The following is a 20,087-nucleotide window of genomic DNA, read 5'->3' as shown; positions in this document are numbered from 1 at the left end:
TGAATGAACTGGGAGCGCTAGTAAACATCAATCAGGGATGACTCTGCATTGACAGGGAGACTATCTAAGCAACCCACTGGGGGTTGGGGGGAATGTTTTCTCAAAATAACGTATGTGACTCCGAGGGTCTAAGAATTCATAAAGAGCAGTGGTGTAATACAGAAATTGCTAGATGACCCTTTGACACATTATTCCAAATTTCTTAGATTAGCCCTGGAAATCTGAGGAAGCAACATGTTATTACCACATGTTCTGGCTACACAAAATCGCATCCAAGGGTTGATACACATCGTATATTTATTTTTGCTGTAAAACGCTCACTGATTTCATGGTAAGAACTGTATTGTAATGGTTCTATTGACATCATGTCAGATCAAAAGATCTGTTTTGAAGATAATAGAAGTATCGTATTCATGTACATTACTCCTGCGACCAAAATGCTGGGAACTACTTGACACTGAATACATTTTAGATCAACAGCCTTCTCATTACATCACAATCTCGTTGCTTTGAAGGGACTTGGTACAAACAAATCTGCACTGCAAGAGACCTTCTGATCTTCCATGGGATCTGCAGGTGCTCAAGCACCTCTAATGATTATTTCTAGCCCAGCGATGGGGCATCTCTGATAGAAGTGTCTCGCAAGAAGACACACGCTGCAATGGGCCATACACATTTACCTTGGCATCATAACCGGGGCCAGTCATGTTAGGGGCACAATATGCCCAGCTAGGAGTAGAGGGTTTTTTTAGTTTGAGTACGACTATTAAACTACATTAATTCATTGTCCCACGTCGGTATAACTGAAATCACAAGTGAAAAGACATTCCTAGTTGAGGTTGCTACTCCTGCTTTAATTAACCAGACGTGGGTTGGAATTGTACTACAGACGATACGGAGGAGCACCCATTAGTCTGGGGCGGGCAGGAGAGGGAGGGCTGACCAGAAAGCACTCTCATTCTTAGCCTTAACATTGCTCTAATCTGCATGTATTTGTAAATAATCACTGTGCTGTCAGCAGTTCAGGCGTGAAGCTGCTGTGTGCACCATTATAAAACAGCCTTCTCCCCAGGTCTCCGTCTCACTTGGCCATTACACCCGTTAACGTCAGGGGGCTGAAGACATGTTTAAATACATTATTTTTACGTGCAGTGAATAAATATAAAAAGTCCCGTTTAAGAAAAACCATACACCATGCGAGGGTGCCTTTGTCAGTTAAGCAGGGCTGGGAGCTAATCTGATAGCATGGAAGGAAATCATTTTAATTTCCTTCCCTTTATTTTCTTCCACCCCAGCACAGTTATGTAGATACTATTGCGAAGCCGAGCCTGGCTTCTCCTAATCAGTTGTGTTATTTCCCCATAGATCGGTTCAGATATAATGTAGAGTGTCATAATTCCACCCTCCCGCGGCTCGCTTTGGGGAGAGAGAAGCCGCATTTTGACTGGCTTGGTTCGTTATTGTTAATGGACAAACAATAGGCACATCTGTCCTTTCTTCCGCTAGAAAAGCACCTTAGCTAACAAGTTTTTCTTTCTTTCTTCCCCTTTGAAAAAACAGCGGCATGTGGTAGCTGGAGCGTCCTTACAAATGCTGGGTTTTCACAAGCCGGACAGTTGACATTTTTTCCGCCCTACCCGCCCCCCATCTCGCTCTGAGCTCATTCCCTGAAATGGGGAGGGATTGGGAGAGAGGTCTGGGGGTGCGGCTCCCGTTTAGTCCCAGCAGGTCGCAAGGACTGGAAAAGCTGCCAACTTGAGCTACTCCTGGAGAGCTGCTGTCTGCTTGTCTTGCGGGGCTTCGGAGGGATGGGGGGAGAAAAGATAGGAAGGGGAGAGCGGAGGAGGGGAGCTGGGGATTGGGGAGTGAAAGTAGATAATATGAAACACGATCACCAAATGTGTCTTCCCGGCTACTTAAAATAAAAGTTTCCCTAGCGAGAAGCAAAGAGCAGCGGGCAACAGGGAGCGAGGCGCGCAGAGATGCCTCACACGGGGTCGCCTTGCGGCCCCCCAGTTGCGATCCCCATCCCCCCTCCCCCATTGTATTTCCCTTGGGGGAGAGCGGAGGGGACACGTGTGAACAGCCCAGCTCTCCGGGCTGCGGCCCCATCCAGGGGGCGGCTCACACTCCCGGAGCCACTGGGAGCGCGGCGCGGCTTTGCCGGTGCGTCCCGCAGCTGCCTGCCTTTTGTTGGTTGGCTGGCTGGGACGCTGCGATTTTTCACCTTGATGTGTTGACTTGAGGAAACCCGGAAGTTAATATTAAAATTCAATTTAAGGAGGCTCGCTCACTAAAAATGCTAAGTCACCAAAGGGGAGGGACCGGCCGCTTTAATTACACAGGGAAGCTCTCGCGCGTCTCCCGCACCTAGAGGGAAGGGCGACGGGGAGAGGCAGGGAGACCCACCGCTCTGCAGCTCGGACCCTGAGCAGCCTCCCTCCCTCCCGAGCCCAGCTGAGGTTGCCGTGTGGGTGGAGGTGATGGGTTATGGGGGGCGGGGGTGGAGGGGCTCGCCTGCAGCGCACTGAACAAGCTGGGGATCTACAGTCCCGTTTACATCCCGGGTTAAAGCGCTGTGGGGGCTGTCCCCGGCCGGGGAGCAGCACATCTACCTCCAGCCCCTGGGGAACAACCTGCAGTCCTGGTACCGGCCTGGGTGTGGGAGACCAGAGCCAAGCTGCAGCTCGCCCTGCTCCTCACCTCCAGCTTCTCTTGGTGGCTGGGGCGTTTAGGGTCAGATCGCTGGAGGGAGGGTGCGATCGATGTGAAGGGCCACACAAAACAGCTGGGGGGGGGGCACAGCCTACAGACAGCGCCCAGGGGCGCGTTTGCCAGGTCAGGGTCTGTTTCTGACAGGCATAAGAGCCCCCGCTCCAGAACAGCTCCTTTGTGTTCTGCGCAGCCGAGGGGTTGTTCTTGTTTTCCCGTACGCAGCCATCTAATCTGCTGACGGGGACATGCAGACTTTTGCAGCTCGCTGCCTGTGGGCTGAGCGCTGGCTTTTCCCCCCCTCTCTCCTTCCCGGGAGGGGCTTCTCCGGAGCTTGGGAGCGGAGAGAGCCGGGCTTAGATAGGAAGGAGAGACGGTCCTGCTTCCTTAATATGTATGGTGATGTCACGGGCAGGAGTGTGTGTGTGTGAGTGCAAGGAGGGGGAGGGGGTGTGCATGGGGCCCCCAGCGCGCATGCCTGCTCTCTACCAGCAGCAGCAGCTGCAGCAGCAGGAGCTGTGGCCAAAGACATTGAAACAGTAAGAGACATGGCTAGAGATGGCGAGGGACGCGACCAGACACCTACTGGGGCTGCTGAGGCTGTTTTAAAAGAACGGGGGCCTTAAAATTGATCGACCATCACGAAAAAAAATAATAACTCACACAAAAGAGAAAGCCCAACCAACCCCCCCGCCCCAAGGGCCTGATCCGTTCCACTGGGGGTGGAATCCTGCATGCCTCCAACGTGAAGACCTCCTAGGACTTTCCAACCACAGACCAGATAGATGTGGTGTCCACAAGCCTGCCCGAATAACAATGAACGCGCAGCTGACGATGGAGAACATTGGCGATCTGCACGGGGTGAGCCATGAGCCGGTGCCAACCACGGCCGATCTGATGAGCAGCAGCCCCCATCACAGGAGCTCGGTGGCCCATCGCAGCAATCATTTGCCAGCCCACCCTCGCTCCATGGGCATGGCTTCCATCCTGGACGGTGGCGACTACCACCACCACCACCGGCCTCCTGACCACGCTCTGACGGGACCCCTGCATCCCACCATGACCATGGCCTGCGAGACACCCCCCGGGATGAGCATGAGCAGCACCTACACCACATTAACCCCTCTGCAACCTCTACCTCCCATCTCCACCGTCTCGGACAAGTTCCCTCACCATCACCACCACCATCACCACCACCACCACCACCAGCGGATCCCTGGGAATGTGAGTGGCAGCTTCACCCTCATGAGGGACGAGCGGGGTCTGGCTTCTATGAACAATCTCTACACCCCTTACCATAAGGATGTTACCGGCATGGGGCAGAGCCTCTCCCCTTTGTCTGGATCAGGCCTGGGGGGCATCCACAACTCCCAGCAAGGGCTGCCTCATTACGCTCACCCCAGTGCCCCTATGCCTGCCGAGAAAATGCTCACCCCGAACGGATTCGAAGCCCACCACCCTGCCATGCTGGGCAGGCATGGGGACCAACATCTTACCCCTACCTCCGCTGGCATGGTGCCTATCAATGGGATCCCGCATCACCCTCATGCCCACCTGAATGCCCAGAGTCACGGGCAGATTCTGGGCTCTGCCAGGGAACAAAACCCTTCGGTCACTGGTTCGCAGGTCAACAGTGGAAGTAATTCAGGGCAAATGGAAGAAATCAATACCAAAGAAGTAGCTCAGAGGATCACCACCGAGCTCAAACGGTACAGCATCCCCCAGGCTATCTTCGCCCAGAGGGTGCTGTGCCGGTCTCAAGGGACCCTCTCAGACCTATTGAGGAACCCCAAGCCCTGGAGCAAACTCAAATCCGGCCGGGAGACCTTTCGGAGGATGTGGAAGTGGCTTCAGGAGCCAGAATTCCAGAGAATGTCTGCTCTCAGGCTAGCAGGTGAGCCTCAGCGATTACTGCTGTGGGAGGGGAGGGGGGCAAGGCAGACAGGGATCTCAGAGCTGTGTAGCTGCTTGCCCAGGAAAAGCCCATTCCAATACGTATGTGCAGATACATAATATCACAGGTCACATCACACCTTGTATTTTTTGTTTCTTTCCAGTGCAATATGTCTCTCCCTTTCAAGTCTGACATTCCCACTGGATTTCCCTTCTAGCTCCTTCACATGAAAGGGGAACGTTTGATTTATTTGTCCCGTCGTCCCCGTTCCTAAACAATGATATGCTAGGATGGTGAGGTGCTGTGATACCAGTGTGCGTGTCTGGGGCTAGGGGAGAGAAACTGAGGTGGGGGGGGGTCATGCTGTGTACTGTGACACCCACAGGATCAAAATCTACCCAGTCAAGTCTTACTATATAGACATGTAACGCCTACATGTTTATACCTGTGAACTGTACACAACATTGCATGTATATGTACATCAACTAGCAGGTGCACAGAGGAGCAAAAGCTAGTGGAAATTTTGGAGTGCCCATGAAATACGGATCAGGCCCGTATTAGATAGATATTTCCTGTTATTGTCCATCTCCATATTGGTATATTTGCAAATGCCCTCTGATATGAGGTACAGCCAACTGACCGGCACACAGAACTGAACTCAGCTGTTGTATATAAAATTGCTTTCAAACTTAACATTCGGGGTGTGTGTGTGTACTGTCTCTGCCTCTTACACACACAAACACACACTCACTCACTCTTGAAGTGTTGGAAAATCCAATGGTGGTGACTTAGGTGAGGCTTCACAATTTTTCAAGGACCTCTCTGTTAAATGATGTTACCCATATGTTTGCATCTACGTTTTCGTCGCGTTTCTTTGGGTTTATTTGCTTGTACAAGAAATAAGAGCATCATAAAAGGCTGCCCAGAGCGAAATATTCATGTTTGTTTGTGTGATCGTGTTGTAACTGGGTTTATTACGTGATAATTGTGGGGTTTGTTAACCCAGACTGTGTGGATTTTAAAAAGAAAGAATCCATGTAAATGTTTCGGTGAAGTGTTGTGGAAACTGAAGCTAAAACCTCATAATAAATCGTTTTATACACTTCGATGGATCTACTTTGTAGCAAAAGTAGCCTGGTGACAAGGGTGAAGAGATAATAGCTAAGTTGAAAGGGGAGCAGATGCTAGTTTCCTATTCTGTTTATTGCGGATCAGGCATTTTAGAACTTTGTTTTTTGACACAAATGAAACAATTATGGAATGTAACTTGTGGCTAAAGAGAAGGAATGGAATTGGTCAAAATTGCAAATGATCACAAGTATCATTAGTCCACAGAGTTTTAATTTACATAGTTCCAGTCTGTATATACACGTGAGAATAAGTATGTGTTATGCACAATTTATGCACTGGCTCAGTAACTTGTGGCGAACAGAAATAGCACCTGGGATTAACATGGCCATAATTCGCTAGTTCAGTTTCTTCCTAGGGAATGGCTGGCTGTATTGTCTGCTGTGACCCGAAGGAGCAGCGTAAGAACATTTCAATCCATTTCGTTTGTCTCTCTCTCTATTTTGTCCCCCATCCCCAACTTGTACTCAGTCGTAGTACCGAGCCCGCGTTTAATATGATGGTGGTGCCTTGAGTGAAGGTTTGTTAATTAACTGATAGGTCTCCATTAATTTGTCCCTGGAGAATGCGAGACAGTCAATCCGAGTTGGAGTCAGGGTCAATGATCCGTTTCACAGACAAAAATAAAGGGAAGGGCCAAATCTTCTCTTTCCAGTGCACAAATGGGTCTGCGCCTCTGCCTAAACAGTCGAATGAATACGGTAATAAATGCTCCCTGGGTCTTCGGAGACCCCAAACGGGCTACAAATTTGATTCCTCGCCTCCTTTTCCTATGCTTATGCTCGCTTGGCTTTGAAGCCTGCACTCGTATTAGAAAGTGGGTCCATCAGTGATCTTTTATCTCTTAAACTGGAGATGGTCTCTCTATATAAAGAGGGGCGGATGAGGCGGGCTATGTTGGATATTTTCTTGTTTTCTCACTCCTCCAGAGTCAAGTCGGTTTCACAGGTCTGATCTGCCAGAAAATCCCATTCTCTCTCTCTCAATAACAAACCCCATGAACGGTAAATCCCAGTCCTGCTGCGGCTGTCCAGGCGGGAGGCAGGGGGAGGGATGGAGTTGGTGCCTGAGATCTCCCCTTAACGATTGACAGGGCGAACTTCGATTTGGAGCGTATTTTTAGGACAATTTGGACGACCTGAATTTCCACTTATTTACATAGATCGATACTGGAAACAACCACTTGAATTAGAATATGTTGGAGCCCCCTTCTTGGCATGATCTGGAAAGAATTATGCCAAGCCAGGCTGGGCTGCTGAAAAGAAGATAGATGGGAGCTGGGAGCATACAGCACGGCCGATTTCTGCAGTGTAGGATCGACAAGCTATTTCCCGCACTTCCAGAGATTCAGAGAAACAGGCAGCATTGTTCGATACTGCCCCAAATCAACCCCCCTCCCCACCCAATTCCTCCTTCAGCCCGCCCCATCAGGACAGCTCTGGGTATAAGTGGATCTCCATAATCTCTTTAGGAAGACAAAGACTCATTATTCCGCCCTCTCCTTCAAATCCAACCTGAATGCTGGATATTTGCACACGAGGGAAACAGAGCCCCATCCCTAAGGGTAATTTAAGCAAACATGGACATGGAGACACAGCATCTATTCTGACCTGGGGGAGGGAACGGGGCTCTGGCTGTACTGTTTATTTTTTAATCCTTCCGGCTTTGTAACAAGTTCCTGCGTCTCCCCTATAAATATTGTAGGACCGCTAGGATCTGAAAAAACAGATCCGGATCGTCTCCTGACCAGTCACCGTGCCTTTTCTGTCTAGCGTGTGGCCCTGCAGGGGCTGGCGATTGGAAGCGGTTGAGCCTCCTAATTATCCGGGGCTCTGATGTGTGCTTATTGCCACTGCTCGAGCTCCTATCCCTTATGCAGGCTGCTCTGCCGGACACCCACTCTCTGGCTCCAGGCTTGCTGCCTCTCTTGTGACCCCGGGCTACAGCTCCTTAATGGGGGTCTGCTCAGCGCCTAGCCCTGGCATTGACCTCCGGGGCCCCAGCACAGCAGCACCGGAGTGGGATTGGGAAGGGGGCGCAGGGCGGATTCTTACGGACCCAGGGCTGCAGCCGGTCCCGGACACTGTGGGGTTTGCACTGCCCGACGGGAGGGGAGAATCCTTAGGAAGGACTCGGAGTCTGGGGGAGAGCAGGGGCAGATAGGGAGGGATAGACCTGGAGCCCTGGGCCATGAGAGGCCCCCGGGTTATCTTGCCACCGGGGGGAGGCAACAATCGCCGCGGACTCAGGACAGAGCAAAGCAGCAGCTTCCTGGAAGAGCTCGGGCAGTGGGGGTCGCTCGCTCCCATTACGGCTAGGGGCCGGACTGGTGGGGAACCCCGGGGGAGCAGGAAACTGTGCGATGCGGCACCGCCGTGGGCCCTGCCCTTGCCCCGAACAGAGGAGGGTCCTGGGCAGGTGAAATCCGCCGGAGATCCCCGCACCTGCCTGGCTGGAGGCGAAGCCCAGCGCCGGCTCGGGCCTGCGAAGGGGCAGCTCGGGAACACGTGTCTATTTACATGGAGCTGATTCCCGATCGATGGTGCTCTGGCGCGCACACGCACCGGGCCGGGGCCTTCTCCAGGGCTGACGCCAGCCACTCCCATCCCCCGCTGTGGGCTCCCGGCACTGCCCCCGGCTGCCCCCGCACCCCGCCGGTGGTCAGTGGGTATTTGGGGGGGCGCTGGGTAGTTCTTGGGCTGGCCCCCAGTAATGCGAAGTGCCCGCGTCCAGGGCAGACTGCCATGCGCTGGGAGGGATGCAGGCGTTGCTAGAAAGGCAATCTGCTGTAAATGCATAAACTATCGATTTTATTTTGTGCAGGTTTTAAATGTGTGATGATCTTACTAAGTGGTAAAAATCTGCCCCGATTGATATTGATGTATGAACATCAATTCGAAATATCATAAATTACTCCAGCCAACGCAAATTAAATTTCACGTCCAAATTATAACTCACTCTCGGGCATTTAGAGAATTATCAAGCAGATTAATATCCCGAGCAGGCTGTCAGACTCTTTATTTATTTTCTATGCGTTTCTTAAAGCCAACATCAAGAAGGCGACAAGGAGGAAAACAAAACCCTGGTTATTTTAGGCTTCACAGTCTTGCCCAGCACTTTATCTTGAGTATTTGCCCCTTCCAGCGATCCCTGGGGGTTTCTTACCTCCCAGATTACACCGAAGCTCCGACAAATAAAGGAAAAATTGGTAGTTACATGGAAGCTGTATTGAGGTCTTGACACTTCCTGGGCTGTCTCTGGAAATGTAAGCAGAACTGCTAATTGCAAAGCTGACCTCTTCCAGCCTCCATTTTATTCACCCCATCTTCCTTCTTCTCTCTATCCTCTTTTCCTTTGTCTGTGTCCCCCCCTCTCTCTGCCCTTCAGTTTTGCATATTTATCAATGTACCCGTTTTTCTCCTTCCGTTTTAGAAACATTCTTTCAGGGATGATTTCTTTTTTGCCTTCCTGATGTTTAAAAGGGAAAGTTAAGGATTAATTATTATTATTAATATTAATAAAAGGCTAGAGCCCATCTACGATCTGTTGGGCTCGGAATGTCGATTTATTTTAACGTGCAAGGTAGATTTGGAAAAAAAAATAGTTTTGAAAAGAGTGAAGCTTGAAACGACGGAGCTAGCCCAGAAAAAAAAAGTGCCTACTTCGCTTTGAGATGGGTATAGGATCTGAAATGAATCTGTCCAAATGATGCTTTCAGAAAGGTGTATTTTGAAAAGAACACCATAGTCACACACATATACACTTGCCCAGCCGAGCTAGACTCATCCCAGAGTGCTAACAAGGTAAAACGTTACGGTGAGGTCAGATTTCGAAATAACTGAACAATACAAGAGAAAGCTACAAGTGTACAGGGACTAGACCGGAGTTTCCCTTTGACACAAAACTCCCCAAATCTATTGCATAACGAGGTGGTCCGAAGAGCAGAGAATCTACCAAACGGCCGCTTCCTAGCAGCCTGTTCTCAAATAGACTCTTTCACTGATGCATTTTATTTCCAATTGCTAGAGAAAACAAAGTCCAGTTCTTCTCTGAAGACAGCAGGTCCCCAGTGCTACAGGGCCCAAGGAGGGAAGGTGGGCGCTTTCGGATATAAGGAACATTTCCTCTGCAAATGGCTCACCCTAAATTGCAGACGCAGGGTTTGCCCACGGGCGCTGCCCGCTGCTGTATGGCACAGGGTGACTTTGCTTCCTATATCAGGAATCAGTCAATATCTTCCGGAAACCTACTTTTTTTAAAAAAAATCGTTGCTTTGCCTTTTTCCCCCCTCGCACTTGTTTTCCTCCATAAGAAATTAAATCTCAACTCAGCTGAAGCCTGGGAAACCGGAGAGAAATTCTCACCAATTTAACTGTAAAGAAATCAATACTGTAATCAGGGCAGTTTTCCCATTAAATATGAAATCTAATGAACGCCGTTTGCAACACTTACCCTGAAGACTACTGTGTGCAAACTCACCGCGTGCAAGGAAAGGTCGATGCATTTCTGATATTAGCAGATCGTCACACGAGCAGGCAATTAGTTCATCATTATAGATCTGTTTAATGTTTACACAGTGGAGATTATGCATAAATATATTTGCATCATAACGATACATTAATCGATTTTCGGTTTAACATTAATGTCTTGCTGCTTGTTTTAGTTATGGAGAGCCCATCATTGTAGGGTTTTTAAAAGACTGCAAATCTCCCTTCAAGGAAACTGAAAAGAGACGCACCTGCAGTCTGATCATTAAACAATCCATCCCACGCGCATAGGCCTGTGCCTTGCAAAGTGGACATGTATTTACACATCTCTGTAGCTTGTACAAGTGCTGCTTGTTAGAGAGAGAGCTTTGGGGAAAGGTTTCTCCTCCTGTGTGTTTGTGTTATGAATTAATTGCTAAAGGGAATCAAGTCTTTAGGACTTTCCAAGGCTATGAGGCTAAACAAGCAATGAGGCTAGGCGATTTTTTTTTAATTCACGTTTCTTTTTTGATCTTGAGGGAGGGTAAAGTTCCCACCTGTGCATTTCAGAGGATGCCTCGGCTTCCCCCCAGTACAACTCATTAGCTGCCATTTACCTACAGGTCACGTGTTGTATCAGTTAGCAACCAGCTTTGTGGTTTCGCTGGGATTGCTGTGAAGTAGCCTTTTAAATAAGATAAAGTTAACTGCATTCGCCCTGGCTGGTTTGGCAGATAGCAGCAGCCGGTGACTCAAAATGATAAGGGCAGAACCAGAAATCCCATTCCCCTGGCAGCTAGTAACAAGTGCTCTGAGAAAGTCCTCCAGTGAAGAATCTGCGATTGTTTGTTGTCGGTGTCCTTGTAGCCTGATTGATTTATAACCAGCTAATACACAGCCTCATTTGCTTTTTGTTAATATTTATCCAAAGGAGGGACTGAAGGACTGCTTGGCTCTCGGGTAGCGTGTCAACAGGTAACCGCGTTCCTCAGGGCCGGGCTTGCAGAGGATTCTGCAGTTAGAAGCAGGGGCAGCTAAACCCAGGGCAGCCGCAACTTGCTATATGAGATTAGAAACACACGCAGTGCTCAGGGCATGGCTCGTGGCTATCTGGGTCACCCTGCCTCTCTGATGGGCGAGCAGGCCATGGCATTTACGCAGCAGCGCCAACATGGCTCCCTGAAATGACCTATAGCAAGGCGTCAGTGCGGTGGGTTTGATTAGTTACCCCGTTGTGTTACTGTCAGCAAATACAGAGAGCTGCTGTGAGGGGCCCAGGGGGCTCGAAGGGGTGAAATTGAAGGGGCTCTCTTCCAATCCCGAAGTTTGACGGGTGTGATTGATTCTTGTGACGTGAGCTGGATCCAGTTAAGGGCCTGACTTTCGCCGTGTTTTCATGCACTTTCCCCAGGCAAAGTACCTGCTTCTGTGGTTCATTGTCTATTGCTTATGAGCAACAAAAAAGCATTTTGGGATTTGTCTGTCACCCGAAAGGGGCAGGGCCAGCAGAGAAAGGGACTTGCCTGGTTCCAATGTGCAAAAGCGGTGTAACCAGGAAGAAAGATAACTTGCAATGAGTGGCAAAAAAGGAGGGGTTCAACACGAGTTAACCTGACTATAGCCACAGCCATGCCGGTTTGCTGCGCTGGAGCGGTTTCATTTGAAAATGGTCTTCCCTGTTTCTTTTTAAGATGCTGTCATGCCATACTGTAAATGTTTCACATCTGTGGTTATTTATTTGGCTTGGCAAAACTCCTTTGAAATCACAGTGTGCTGGGAGTGAAACGCATTGGGATACGGGGCCCGGAAGCTGTGGGAGAGGGGGTGGTAAACAAATAAGGGAGGATTTGGGGATTACCTTGCTAGTCAGTAACAACCTTTAGTTGCCACAACAGGTGTTTAAAGATGTTTAAACATTCTTTTCCCCCAAATGACATTTTCCCACGGTTTCCTAGTAATTATTCAGCTCAGATTTTTGTTTGTAATTAATCACGTGTTAATTGAAAGACACACGGGGCCAAGCAGGGAATGATATTTTAGAAAGAAACTAAGAGGAAGAGTGATATTAAGGGGATGTGATTGTCCCTGGTGGTTCTCTTCTGGACTGCCATTTTGATGACGATGTGAGATTGCATCAAAATGGGAGCTGCTCCTGGCCTTTTGGGGAAGGCCTCTTGTCTAATGTGAACCCGGGATTGTTTCCTTCCACTAAAGAAATGGGATTTGACGAGGAAATGTGAGCTCAGGTAAATCCCACCCGCACGCAATGCAAAGAGAGTGAGCTGCTGCAACTATTCCAAAAAGAGGTGTCACAGATTCACATGCAATTGGAGGGGCTGAGGCCCTAGCCTGATTGGGACCCCAGTTTATAGACACAGCCTCAGAACATACACAGCGAGTGGTTGCATAGTCTCACCGTTCCCGAGACTTCTGTTGAACTTTGCTGCTCATCATTTCTTCTACAAACTAATCCCCAATAGTTATGTTGTCATACATATATAGTGCTCATGTGAAGTGTGTGCATTGTACACAAGACTATCCGCTAATCTGAATGGAAAGAAATCAGTTAATTTCATCATACTGTCTGCAGATTTCTCACATCTCCTCTCAAGAAATTAAAGAAATATTGTATGCATAATATGAACATGCTGCCCTACATTTCAATGGACATTTTTCTTCCTTGTTTGAGCCGTGCTTGTTATTCAGAAGCCACGCGCCATCTACTGTCCAACAGTAGGTAGTGCGAAAAACGGTAAAGTACAAACTGGTCTTTGTAGTTGCGAGTTCTAATTGATGGGTGCGGGGTATTTGGAGAAGCCTCTCCTAGAGAGGCATCTGTTTCTACAGCACGTGTCATCGCCTCTGAATGTATCAAGTCCTAATTAAGATACAAAAATACGAACAACTTTCCCGAAACTTTGCAAACATCTGGTTGCCAACAAGTTGCTAATGAGAGGACATGTTCATTTCTGTCGCTTGAAAGAAAAGCTTTTCTGCCTGTTTCTTTAGGGATTAATGTTCATGTGAATGAGAATCTGTGAAATGAAGACTAATTTTTCAAGCAAAACAAACGCTGCGCCTTCGGTTATATGTGGTGGAGGAGTCTATTGCCTTTTTTGTTCTAAATTGAGTTTTGATTGATAAGCTCATCTGACCAGAATTCGTGCACAGGTAGGCTTCTGAATTTCAGCACTTTGGACAGTTACCTGCCTGCTCCCCCATTGCGATTTCTATTCGCAGATCTTTGTCTACTCTGCATGCTGCGTTTCCTGAAGGACTCACGTGGGGAAGCTTGTGGGTGACAGTGTAAGCACGAAGGGAAATGTCGTACCATAAAGTCAAAAGAGGTAAAGAACAGGAGGGATGAGCTCACGGCCCACCCTGCAGCATATTGGCCTCATGCTTCCAATGAATCCTACAAGTCTAGTGAACTTTTATTCGGAAATCTGATGTTCGCCTCTTTAATACCGGAGCAACAATAACATCAGTTATGTATAATGCCAGCGCGCAACTAACCGGCTGCGAGGATGTCGCACGCGCAAACTCCTCCCGCCTCTTTCCCTCCCTTCCCGCCCACTTTAGACCTGGCGGCTCTAGCCATGGTCACTCCGGAGGAGGAAGAGCGTTTCCATTGCTGTGACACCGGCAGGAGCATGACCCCGCAATGCCTGTCAGTGGCTGGCGGGTGCAGGGACAGGCTGAAGAACCAGTGGGTAGGAAGCGGTGCTTAGCGCGTTACTGGTGCCGTGCGAATTTGACCATGAGTTCGGGGGTGAGGCAAATAGGAGACTCATTAGGAAGGGGAAAGAGAGAGAGAATTCTCTAGCTAGACAGTGGTGTTTCCGGTCCCAACTGGTGCATGGGGCTGTAGGGAAATTTGTCCCAATGCTGCGATCGAGCGCTGGGCACTTGCAAACCACGGCTGTCCGATAACCGGGAGGGAATCTCTCAATACTCACATAGATTGATCCTAAAAAGGCACAGATAGTGAATGCTTTCCTATATGTTCCTTTATTCGTTCCTATTTGAATGAACCCACAGGTTTGGCCTGGGCAGAGCTGTCAGGTGCCCTCTGGCAGATCCCCAAGGTAGCATTGTAAGCACGAAGGGAAATGTCACAAAAGCAGCTCATACTTTGGGACAATTAGTGGGCTTAGGACTGAAGAGGAGGACTTATTGCTGAGGTGCACTAGCGGCTTCATCAGAAGCCTACTGGAGTCTTCAGTGGGCTTGGGATCGGGGCCTACCCAAGCTGTGTGTAGCAGGTTGCACAAAGGCCTGGTGGCATCATGCCCAGGGCCACATCATCACAAAACCTGTCAATTTCATGACCACTAGATTTATTTATGAGCAAATCAATACATGTCAACGTGACAGAGAGGGCAACTTCCTGCAGTATCTTGGCAAGATCATATTGTATTAAATGTGTGGATGGTTTGGGTATAATTGTGTGCCAGGAATTGTATGCACTCCATGGGGGAAGGGCTACCACAGCTCCTCCAGGAAGGGAAAGTAGTAGGGGATGATCAAGACAAATAACACCTCCAGGGAGGCACCACCTCCTGGGGAGGCTCTCCTATTCTGGTTCTGACTGGAGCCTCCATAGACCAACAAACAAAGACAGGACTTTTGGATAAACAGCCTGAGCTTAAACTTACTTGGGGCCTTAGTTCTGGTTCTTGATCTAAAGAATGATTTGAACTTGTAACCAGAGGAAAACCCAGTTGTGAGGTTGGAAGGGCTGACACCTACCTACCAGAGCCCAATATTGGAATTGGGGGTGCTGTGGTAAGCTGGTTAGCATGTGGATAGGTTCTTTTATTGTTTCTATGTTTTTGTTGTAATGCTTTTACTTTAAGAATAAATGTGCTTGCTGAGAAGGAGCTGTGACGTAACCACAGGAAATACTGTGGTTGTAGCCCTTGAAGTAAAAGCAAAGCACAGGCATTGGGCTTTTAGACAGACTGGCTTGCTAGGGCTATCCCAGTGTGGATCATGAAGGTGTGCAGCCTTTAAAACCCCTTTCAGAAGGGAATGAGATGTAGGTCTCCAACCAGTGGAGGTGATGGCCAGGAGCCAGACATCTTTTAGTGGATGCTCTTGAGGGACCACGGAGGAGAAAACAGTGCAGTTACCCTACAACTATGACCGTCAACTCTTACTTAAAATTAATATAAATTTATTTTCAAATATCATATCTTGATAAAACTAAAATGATGCTTCCTAGATTTGTTCCAAGATGCATCATCTTTTGGCCAATAAGAGAGCTGATTTTGGTTGTGTAATGGCAAAATAATCATTTGTAGGAGAATTTTGCAGGAACAAGAATAGTTTTGATTGTATCCCATTTTAGAGTGATAAAAAACTTCAATGCTAAAATTGGATATGTTCCCACAATGTTAAATTAAGGGTACATTGATTATTGTTCAGTAACTTTTACACACAGTATTAGTGGCTAACTCATAATGCTAAGGCCTACATGACCTAAGGATTGTTGTATTTAACTTTTTAAATGATTTTTTTTCTGTTGGGCTACCAACCTGCTGCCACTTCAAACTGAACTTCAAATATTAGTGCACCACATGTAATGCCAGCAAATTTTTAATAAGAAGACACAAACTTCCATTCTCTAGTGATTTTGCTACAAAAAATTGCAGAGAACCTTAAGATCGTATATAGTTTTAAAGTACAGTGATGTTAACATGAAATACTCTGAGGGTTTAAAAGATTACTGACTTTTTTAAAATTCTAGCTGTTGATTTGAATGTTCTTGACAAACATTTTGAAATACTTTCATGAATATTTGTGCAACAATGAAACTGTGGATAAAATGCATTTTCACCACAGTTGCAACAGAAATCCTATATCAATGTTTGTATAATTTCTACAAGAGAGCTCTCCTTTGTATATGCTGAATGAAATCTGTGAGGTTTTAAAAGCAAAACAGATACTTCATAGAGCTTTAAAATTCATGTAGACTGAAATAGCTACATTTTATCATGATGAGTCTTGATTATCTTGTTTAATCTTGAAACTTGTTAGCTACCCACTTTTTAAAATAATAATAAAATCAAAATTAAAAGTCTTTTTGAAACTGAGATGTTCATTCATCCATATTACGAATATATTCAATTTTATTAACCAATAAGAAATATTTGCCCTATGTGATGCTCAGAATGAGTTAAATATTTCAGTACTTCACTCTGGAGGTCACAAAGGCATGAATAACTGGGGCCAGGCCCACATCAGAGAGAAATGGTTACAACAGTCAGATATCGTATTATTAAATATCCAATTTTTGCTCAAGCTAAGGCAGAGATTGAGTTGAGTATTTGTATCTTTGCCTTCTTTCGACACCACAGATGAGGAAGAGGCGCCACCTAGTGCCCATCAGCGCTAACAGCTACCTAAGCTGGTTAGTGCGATAGGAATGGCGAGCATGATTAAAATATTGATGTAGTCACAAGAACCGTTCATTAAGGCAATTTAATCTTTGCTATTAATGTCCTTTCAATTCATTTGGGGTAATTAAGATGCAGTTAAAGTGATTACATTCTAATTACTTATGCTAGACTAAGGAGCGTTTGTCACGCTAATGCAGTTAACTAAGGACTCGGCTAAAGAAAGTTAACATTTGCTTTAGATGATGTAACTGGAAAATCAGGTCCTTTCCCTGTATTAATCCAGTTAGCAGCATATTCCGTAAGGGTGACGTCAGCTCATTGGAGCAGTTAAGGATCCCTCAACATTGCAACGTGGAGTAAGCCCCTGAATCCCAGCCCTGTTGAGTCAGCACCACTCAGCCTGGATCACTTTGTTATTGCAGTGGAAGCAAATTAAGGTCACTAATTTTCATACAGTGCCTATAACTGGGATGCTTACAATTAAGATTCTCCTCTGGAATCTCCCTGGCCAATCTGTGGACATTCTGCCTTATTTCCCACAGAAAGATGCTTTACTTTCAAACAGTTCTTTTATTCAGATATTCAGATATAGCAGCAAAGTTAGCAAAACTGGAATCCAATTTGAGTCAGGTGGGAGATGAATTAGGAGGATATATCCTAGCACTCACTTTCCAAACATCTAGAGTGGAATAGAATAACAGTGAAATACTGAACTCTAAAGGAAGCATAAACCTGAACAATCATTGAGTTTTTATAGGTAAACAGGATTGATCTATATCAAGAGTGGAAAGAAATAACATGGTGTAGTTTAGGATGTACCTGATGATTTTAAAACCATTAATACACTCTTCTGCTGGTGTGGGAGAGAAAGAGACATTCCTTAGTTAACAGTGTTAAGCAGCATTAATGTTTTACTGGGCTGGGGAGGCTTTTATCTGCTAAGCTGGGAATGAGTCCTGGTGCGTTTGTACCAGGAGCACTGCCAGCTTTTCCACCGCCCTAGGCAGTGGAAGGTCCCGCCCTGAAATGCCGCCCCACCCCCACCCCACAGAGGCAGCAGAAGGTCCCGCCACCGAAAAACCGCCGCAGTTGCCGCCCCCCAAATCGCAGCACCCTAGGCAACTGCCTAGGTCGCCTAATGGGTTGCGCCAGTCCTGGTTTGTATGGGCCTAGCCCAAGTGCAGGCCTGACGTTGCTTGGTACGTCTAGGCACTACCATAGCACTCCTTTTGCATAAAGCTAGGTGGGGCTGCACAGTAGAGCATTGACAGAGACAGCCACTTGAGGGCCTCCTCTGTCCTTCTGAACACCACTGAGGGCCATGTGACTGGGATAGGGCAAGTCCAGGACAGCGACCACATGGACCCAGTGGCCCTAATACTATGTGTAATGGCACAGAGGGGCTGGGGCTGTCGCTTTAGGCCAAACAGAAATGTTTGGCTTGGTGAATGAATCGCATTAAATGAACATGATTCGTATAAGCCCCTAATTATGTTCTTATACACACTATATTTTAAGAGTTCTGTGAGAATGTCAAGTATTTCTATTACTATTCCTATCTCTTCACACTCCATGTTTGTGTGATGATATCCATGTGATAAATTAATTTACCATACACCTTTGACCACTTTGCCATCAGTATGCCTACTGATTCATATTCGCTGGAACTATTTTTAACACCCCAAACACCTAAGCAGCTTAAAATAGATGCCATTTAAAGAAATCAATCTGTTAGAGAAATGTTTCCTCCTCCTCTGTCCAAATGTGGAATTTCCTCCAAGAAATCTCCCCCCACAATGGGAGAGATATAGTCCTGCTCTACCGATGGGTTTTCTAGACATGAAAATGTCACTGGATATTTTATGATGCGAAAAGCAGGAACTTTGGAAAGAGATTGTTCCCAGCTTCACAATGTGGCTCAATCCCTTCTAGCGCCAGATGGTCCCAAGATAATGGGTTTTAAAATCATGACATGTTTCAGTTTAGAAAAGACATTTAAGGTAAATCTAAAGGGGTTTGTGGTTCCATCTAAGACCTGTAGATCTGGACTCGGGGCTAGATTCACAAAAGTATTTAGGGCCCCATATCCCAGACTTAGGCACCTAGGTGCCTAAATCCCTACTTTAGACTCTATTGCAATTCACAAAACCACCTTCGAGCCCTGTAGATACCTAAACTCACTTGGCACCTGCATTTTTGCAGTAAAAAGGTGCTTACGTTTCTGCTCTCCACATGTGCACTGCTGCCTCACTCTAGGTGTCTGGTGCTTATCTCCCACCCACTCACCAGAGTGATTCACAAACAGGAGAAAACAGGCATTTCCCTGCCTAACTCTCATGTGGCCCAGTACAGTAGATGTGCTCAAACCATGTCTACTGGATCAGGCCTCTCAGGCAAATTCAGACAAAATGGAGGAGACCCTCCCTAATAACTTTTAGCCCCGTGGTTAGAGTACTTAACCTGGGAGGTGAGCACTGTGGATAAATAATCAAATAGTCATTGGGCGAGAGATTGAGCGTGAGAAAGTACAAGCATGAGAATGACTCTAAAGCCTGGTGGTTAGTGCACTTACCCAGCTAGTGACTCTTCAATTATTTATCCACAGTGGAAAAGCTTCAACTGGAGAGACTGAAGGAGCCCCACATCAGAATGTCCCAAAGCCCAATGGATATGGCATACACCTGAGCATTGAGGAATCCCTGTTCAATTCCCTTCTTCTCATCAGGTGGAGTGCGGAACTAAGCCCAGGGTCTCCCACATCCCAGAGAGTGCTCTAACCATTAGATTAAAGGTTATGAGAAACGTCTTCTGCCCCCCCCCCACCCCACCCCACCAGCTTCTTGCAACAACACACCTTAGGCGCCTAACTCCAAGAGATGGGTTCACAGCTGAAAATTGCTAGCAGAGAGAGGTGCCTCCCTGCAGCCTGGACTTAGGTGCCTATCTCTGTGAGGGGGTGGGGCTTAGTACACTTCTCTCTCATTGGCATCTCCCTTAGTACACTTCTCTCTCATTGGCTAACTTAGGCAGCTCTCCACCTAGCGTGATGGCTTTTGTGACTTTCAGTCTGAGAAGCCTGTTCATCGTATAGGGAATCTCGGCGCCTGACTCAGGCTTTGTGAGTTGCAGTGTTGTTCCTGTGATTTTCTAAGCATCTAGGTATTGTGATGTGGAGTGCCTTCATGAACATAAGTCAGGGTAACTAATGGATCTGACTTTAGAAGCCAAGGAATATGAAAAATTAATTCCAACAAAACATTTGAAAACTCTCGAAAACATTCCTAAAATAATTTTTCCATAGGATATGCAGAATACATGTTAATGTGAGATAAGGATTTTATTGGCCTTAGCCTGGGATATCATGCAGAATTCCACAGTCATGGGTAATGTGCATAGAAAAGCACATAGCTATAGTTTGTAAAAATATCTTTGGAATCTTCAGGATCAAAGGCACCATGTACCGGCACATTACTTATCCCAAAG

The 20,087-nt window shown here is 47.1% G+C and overlaps 1 protein-coding gene across 1 annotated transcript in view; it reads left to right on the top strand.

The window, feature by feature from the left end:
* The first annotated feature begins 2,518 nt into the window (after positions 1–2,518).
* ONECUT1 (one cut homeobox 1) overlaps positions 2,519–20,087 on the top strand; it is a 36,951-nt gene continuing 19,382 nt past the window's right edge. Inside the window, exon 1 of the mRNA XM_054043070.1 lies at positions 2,519–4,606. Coding sequence (XP_053899045.1) covers positions 3,529–4,606 — 1,078 coding nt within the window. The 5' untranslated portion in view covers positions 2,519–3,528. The remainder of the gene's footprint in view (positions 4,607–20,087) is intronic.

The sequence above is a fragment of the Malaclemys terrapin genome, chromosome 10 (assembly GCF_027887155.1).
Source record: "Malaclemys terrapin pileata isolate rMalTer1 chromosome 10, rMalTer1.hap1, whole genome shotgun sequence".
Classification (NCBI taxonomy): domain Eukaryota; kingdom Metazoa; phylum Chordata; order Testudines; family Emydidae; genus Malaclemys; species Malaclemys terrapin.
This window is presented reverse-complemented; position numbering and strand designations above follow the sequence as displayed.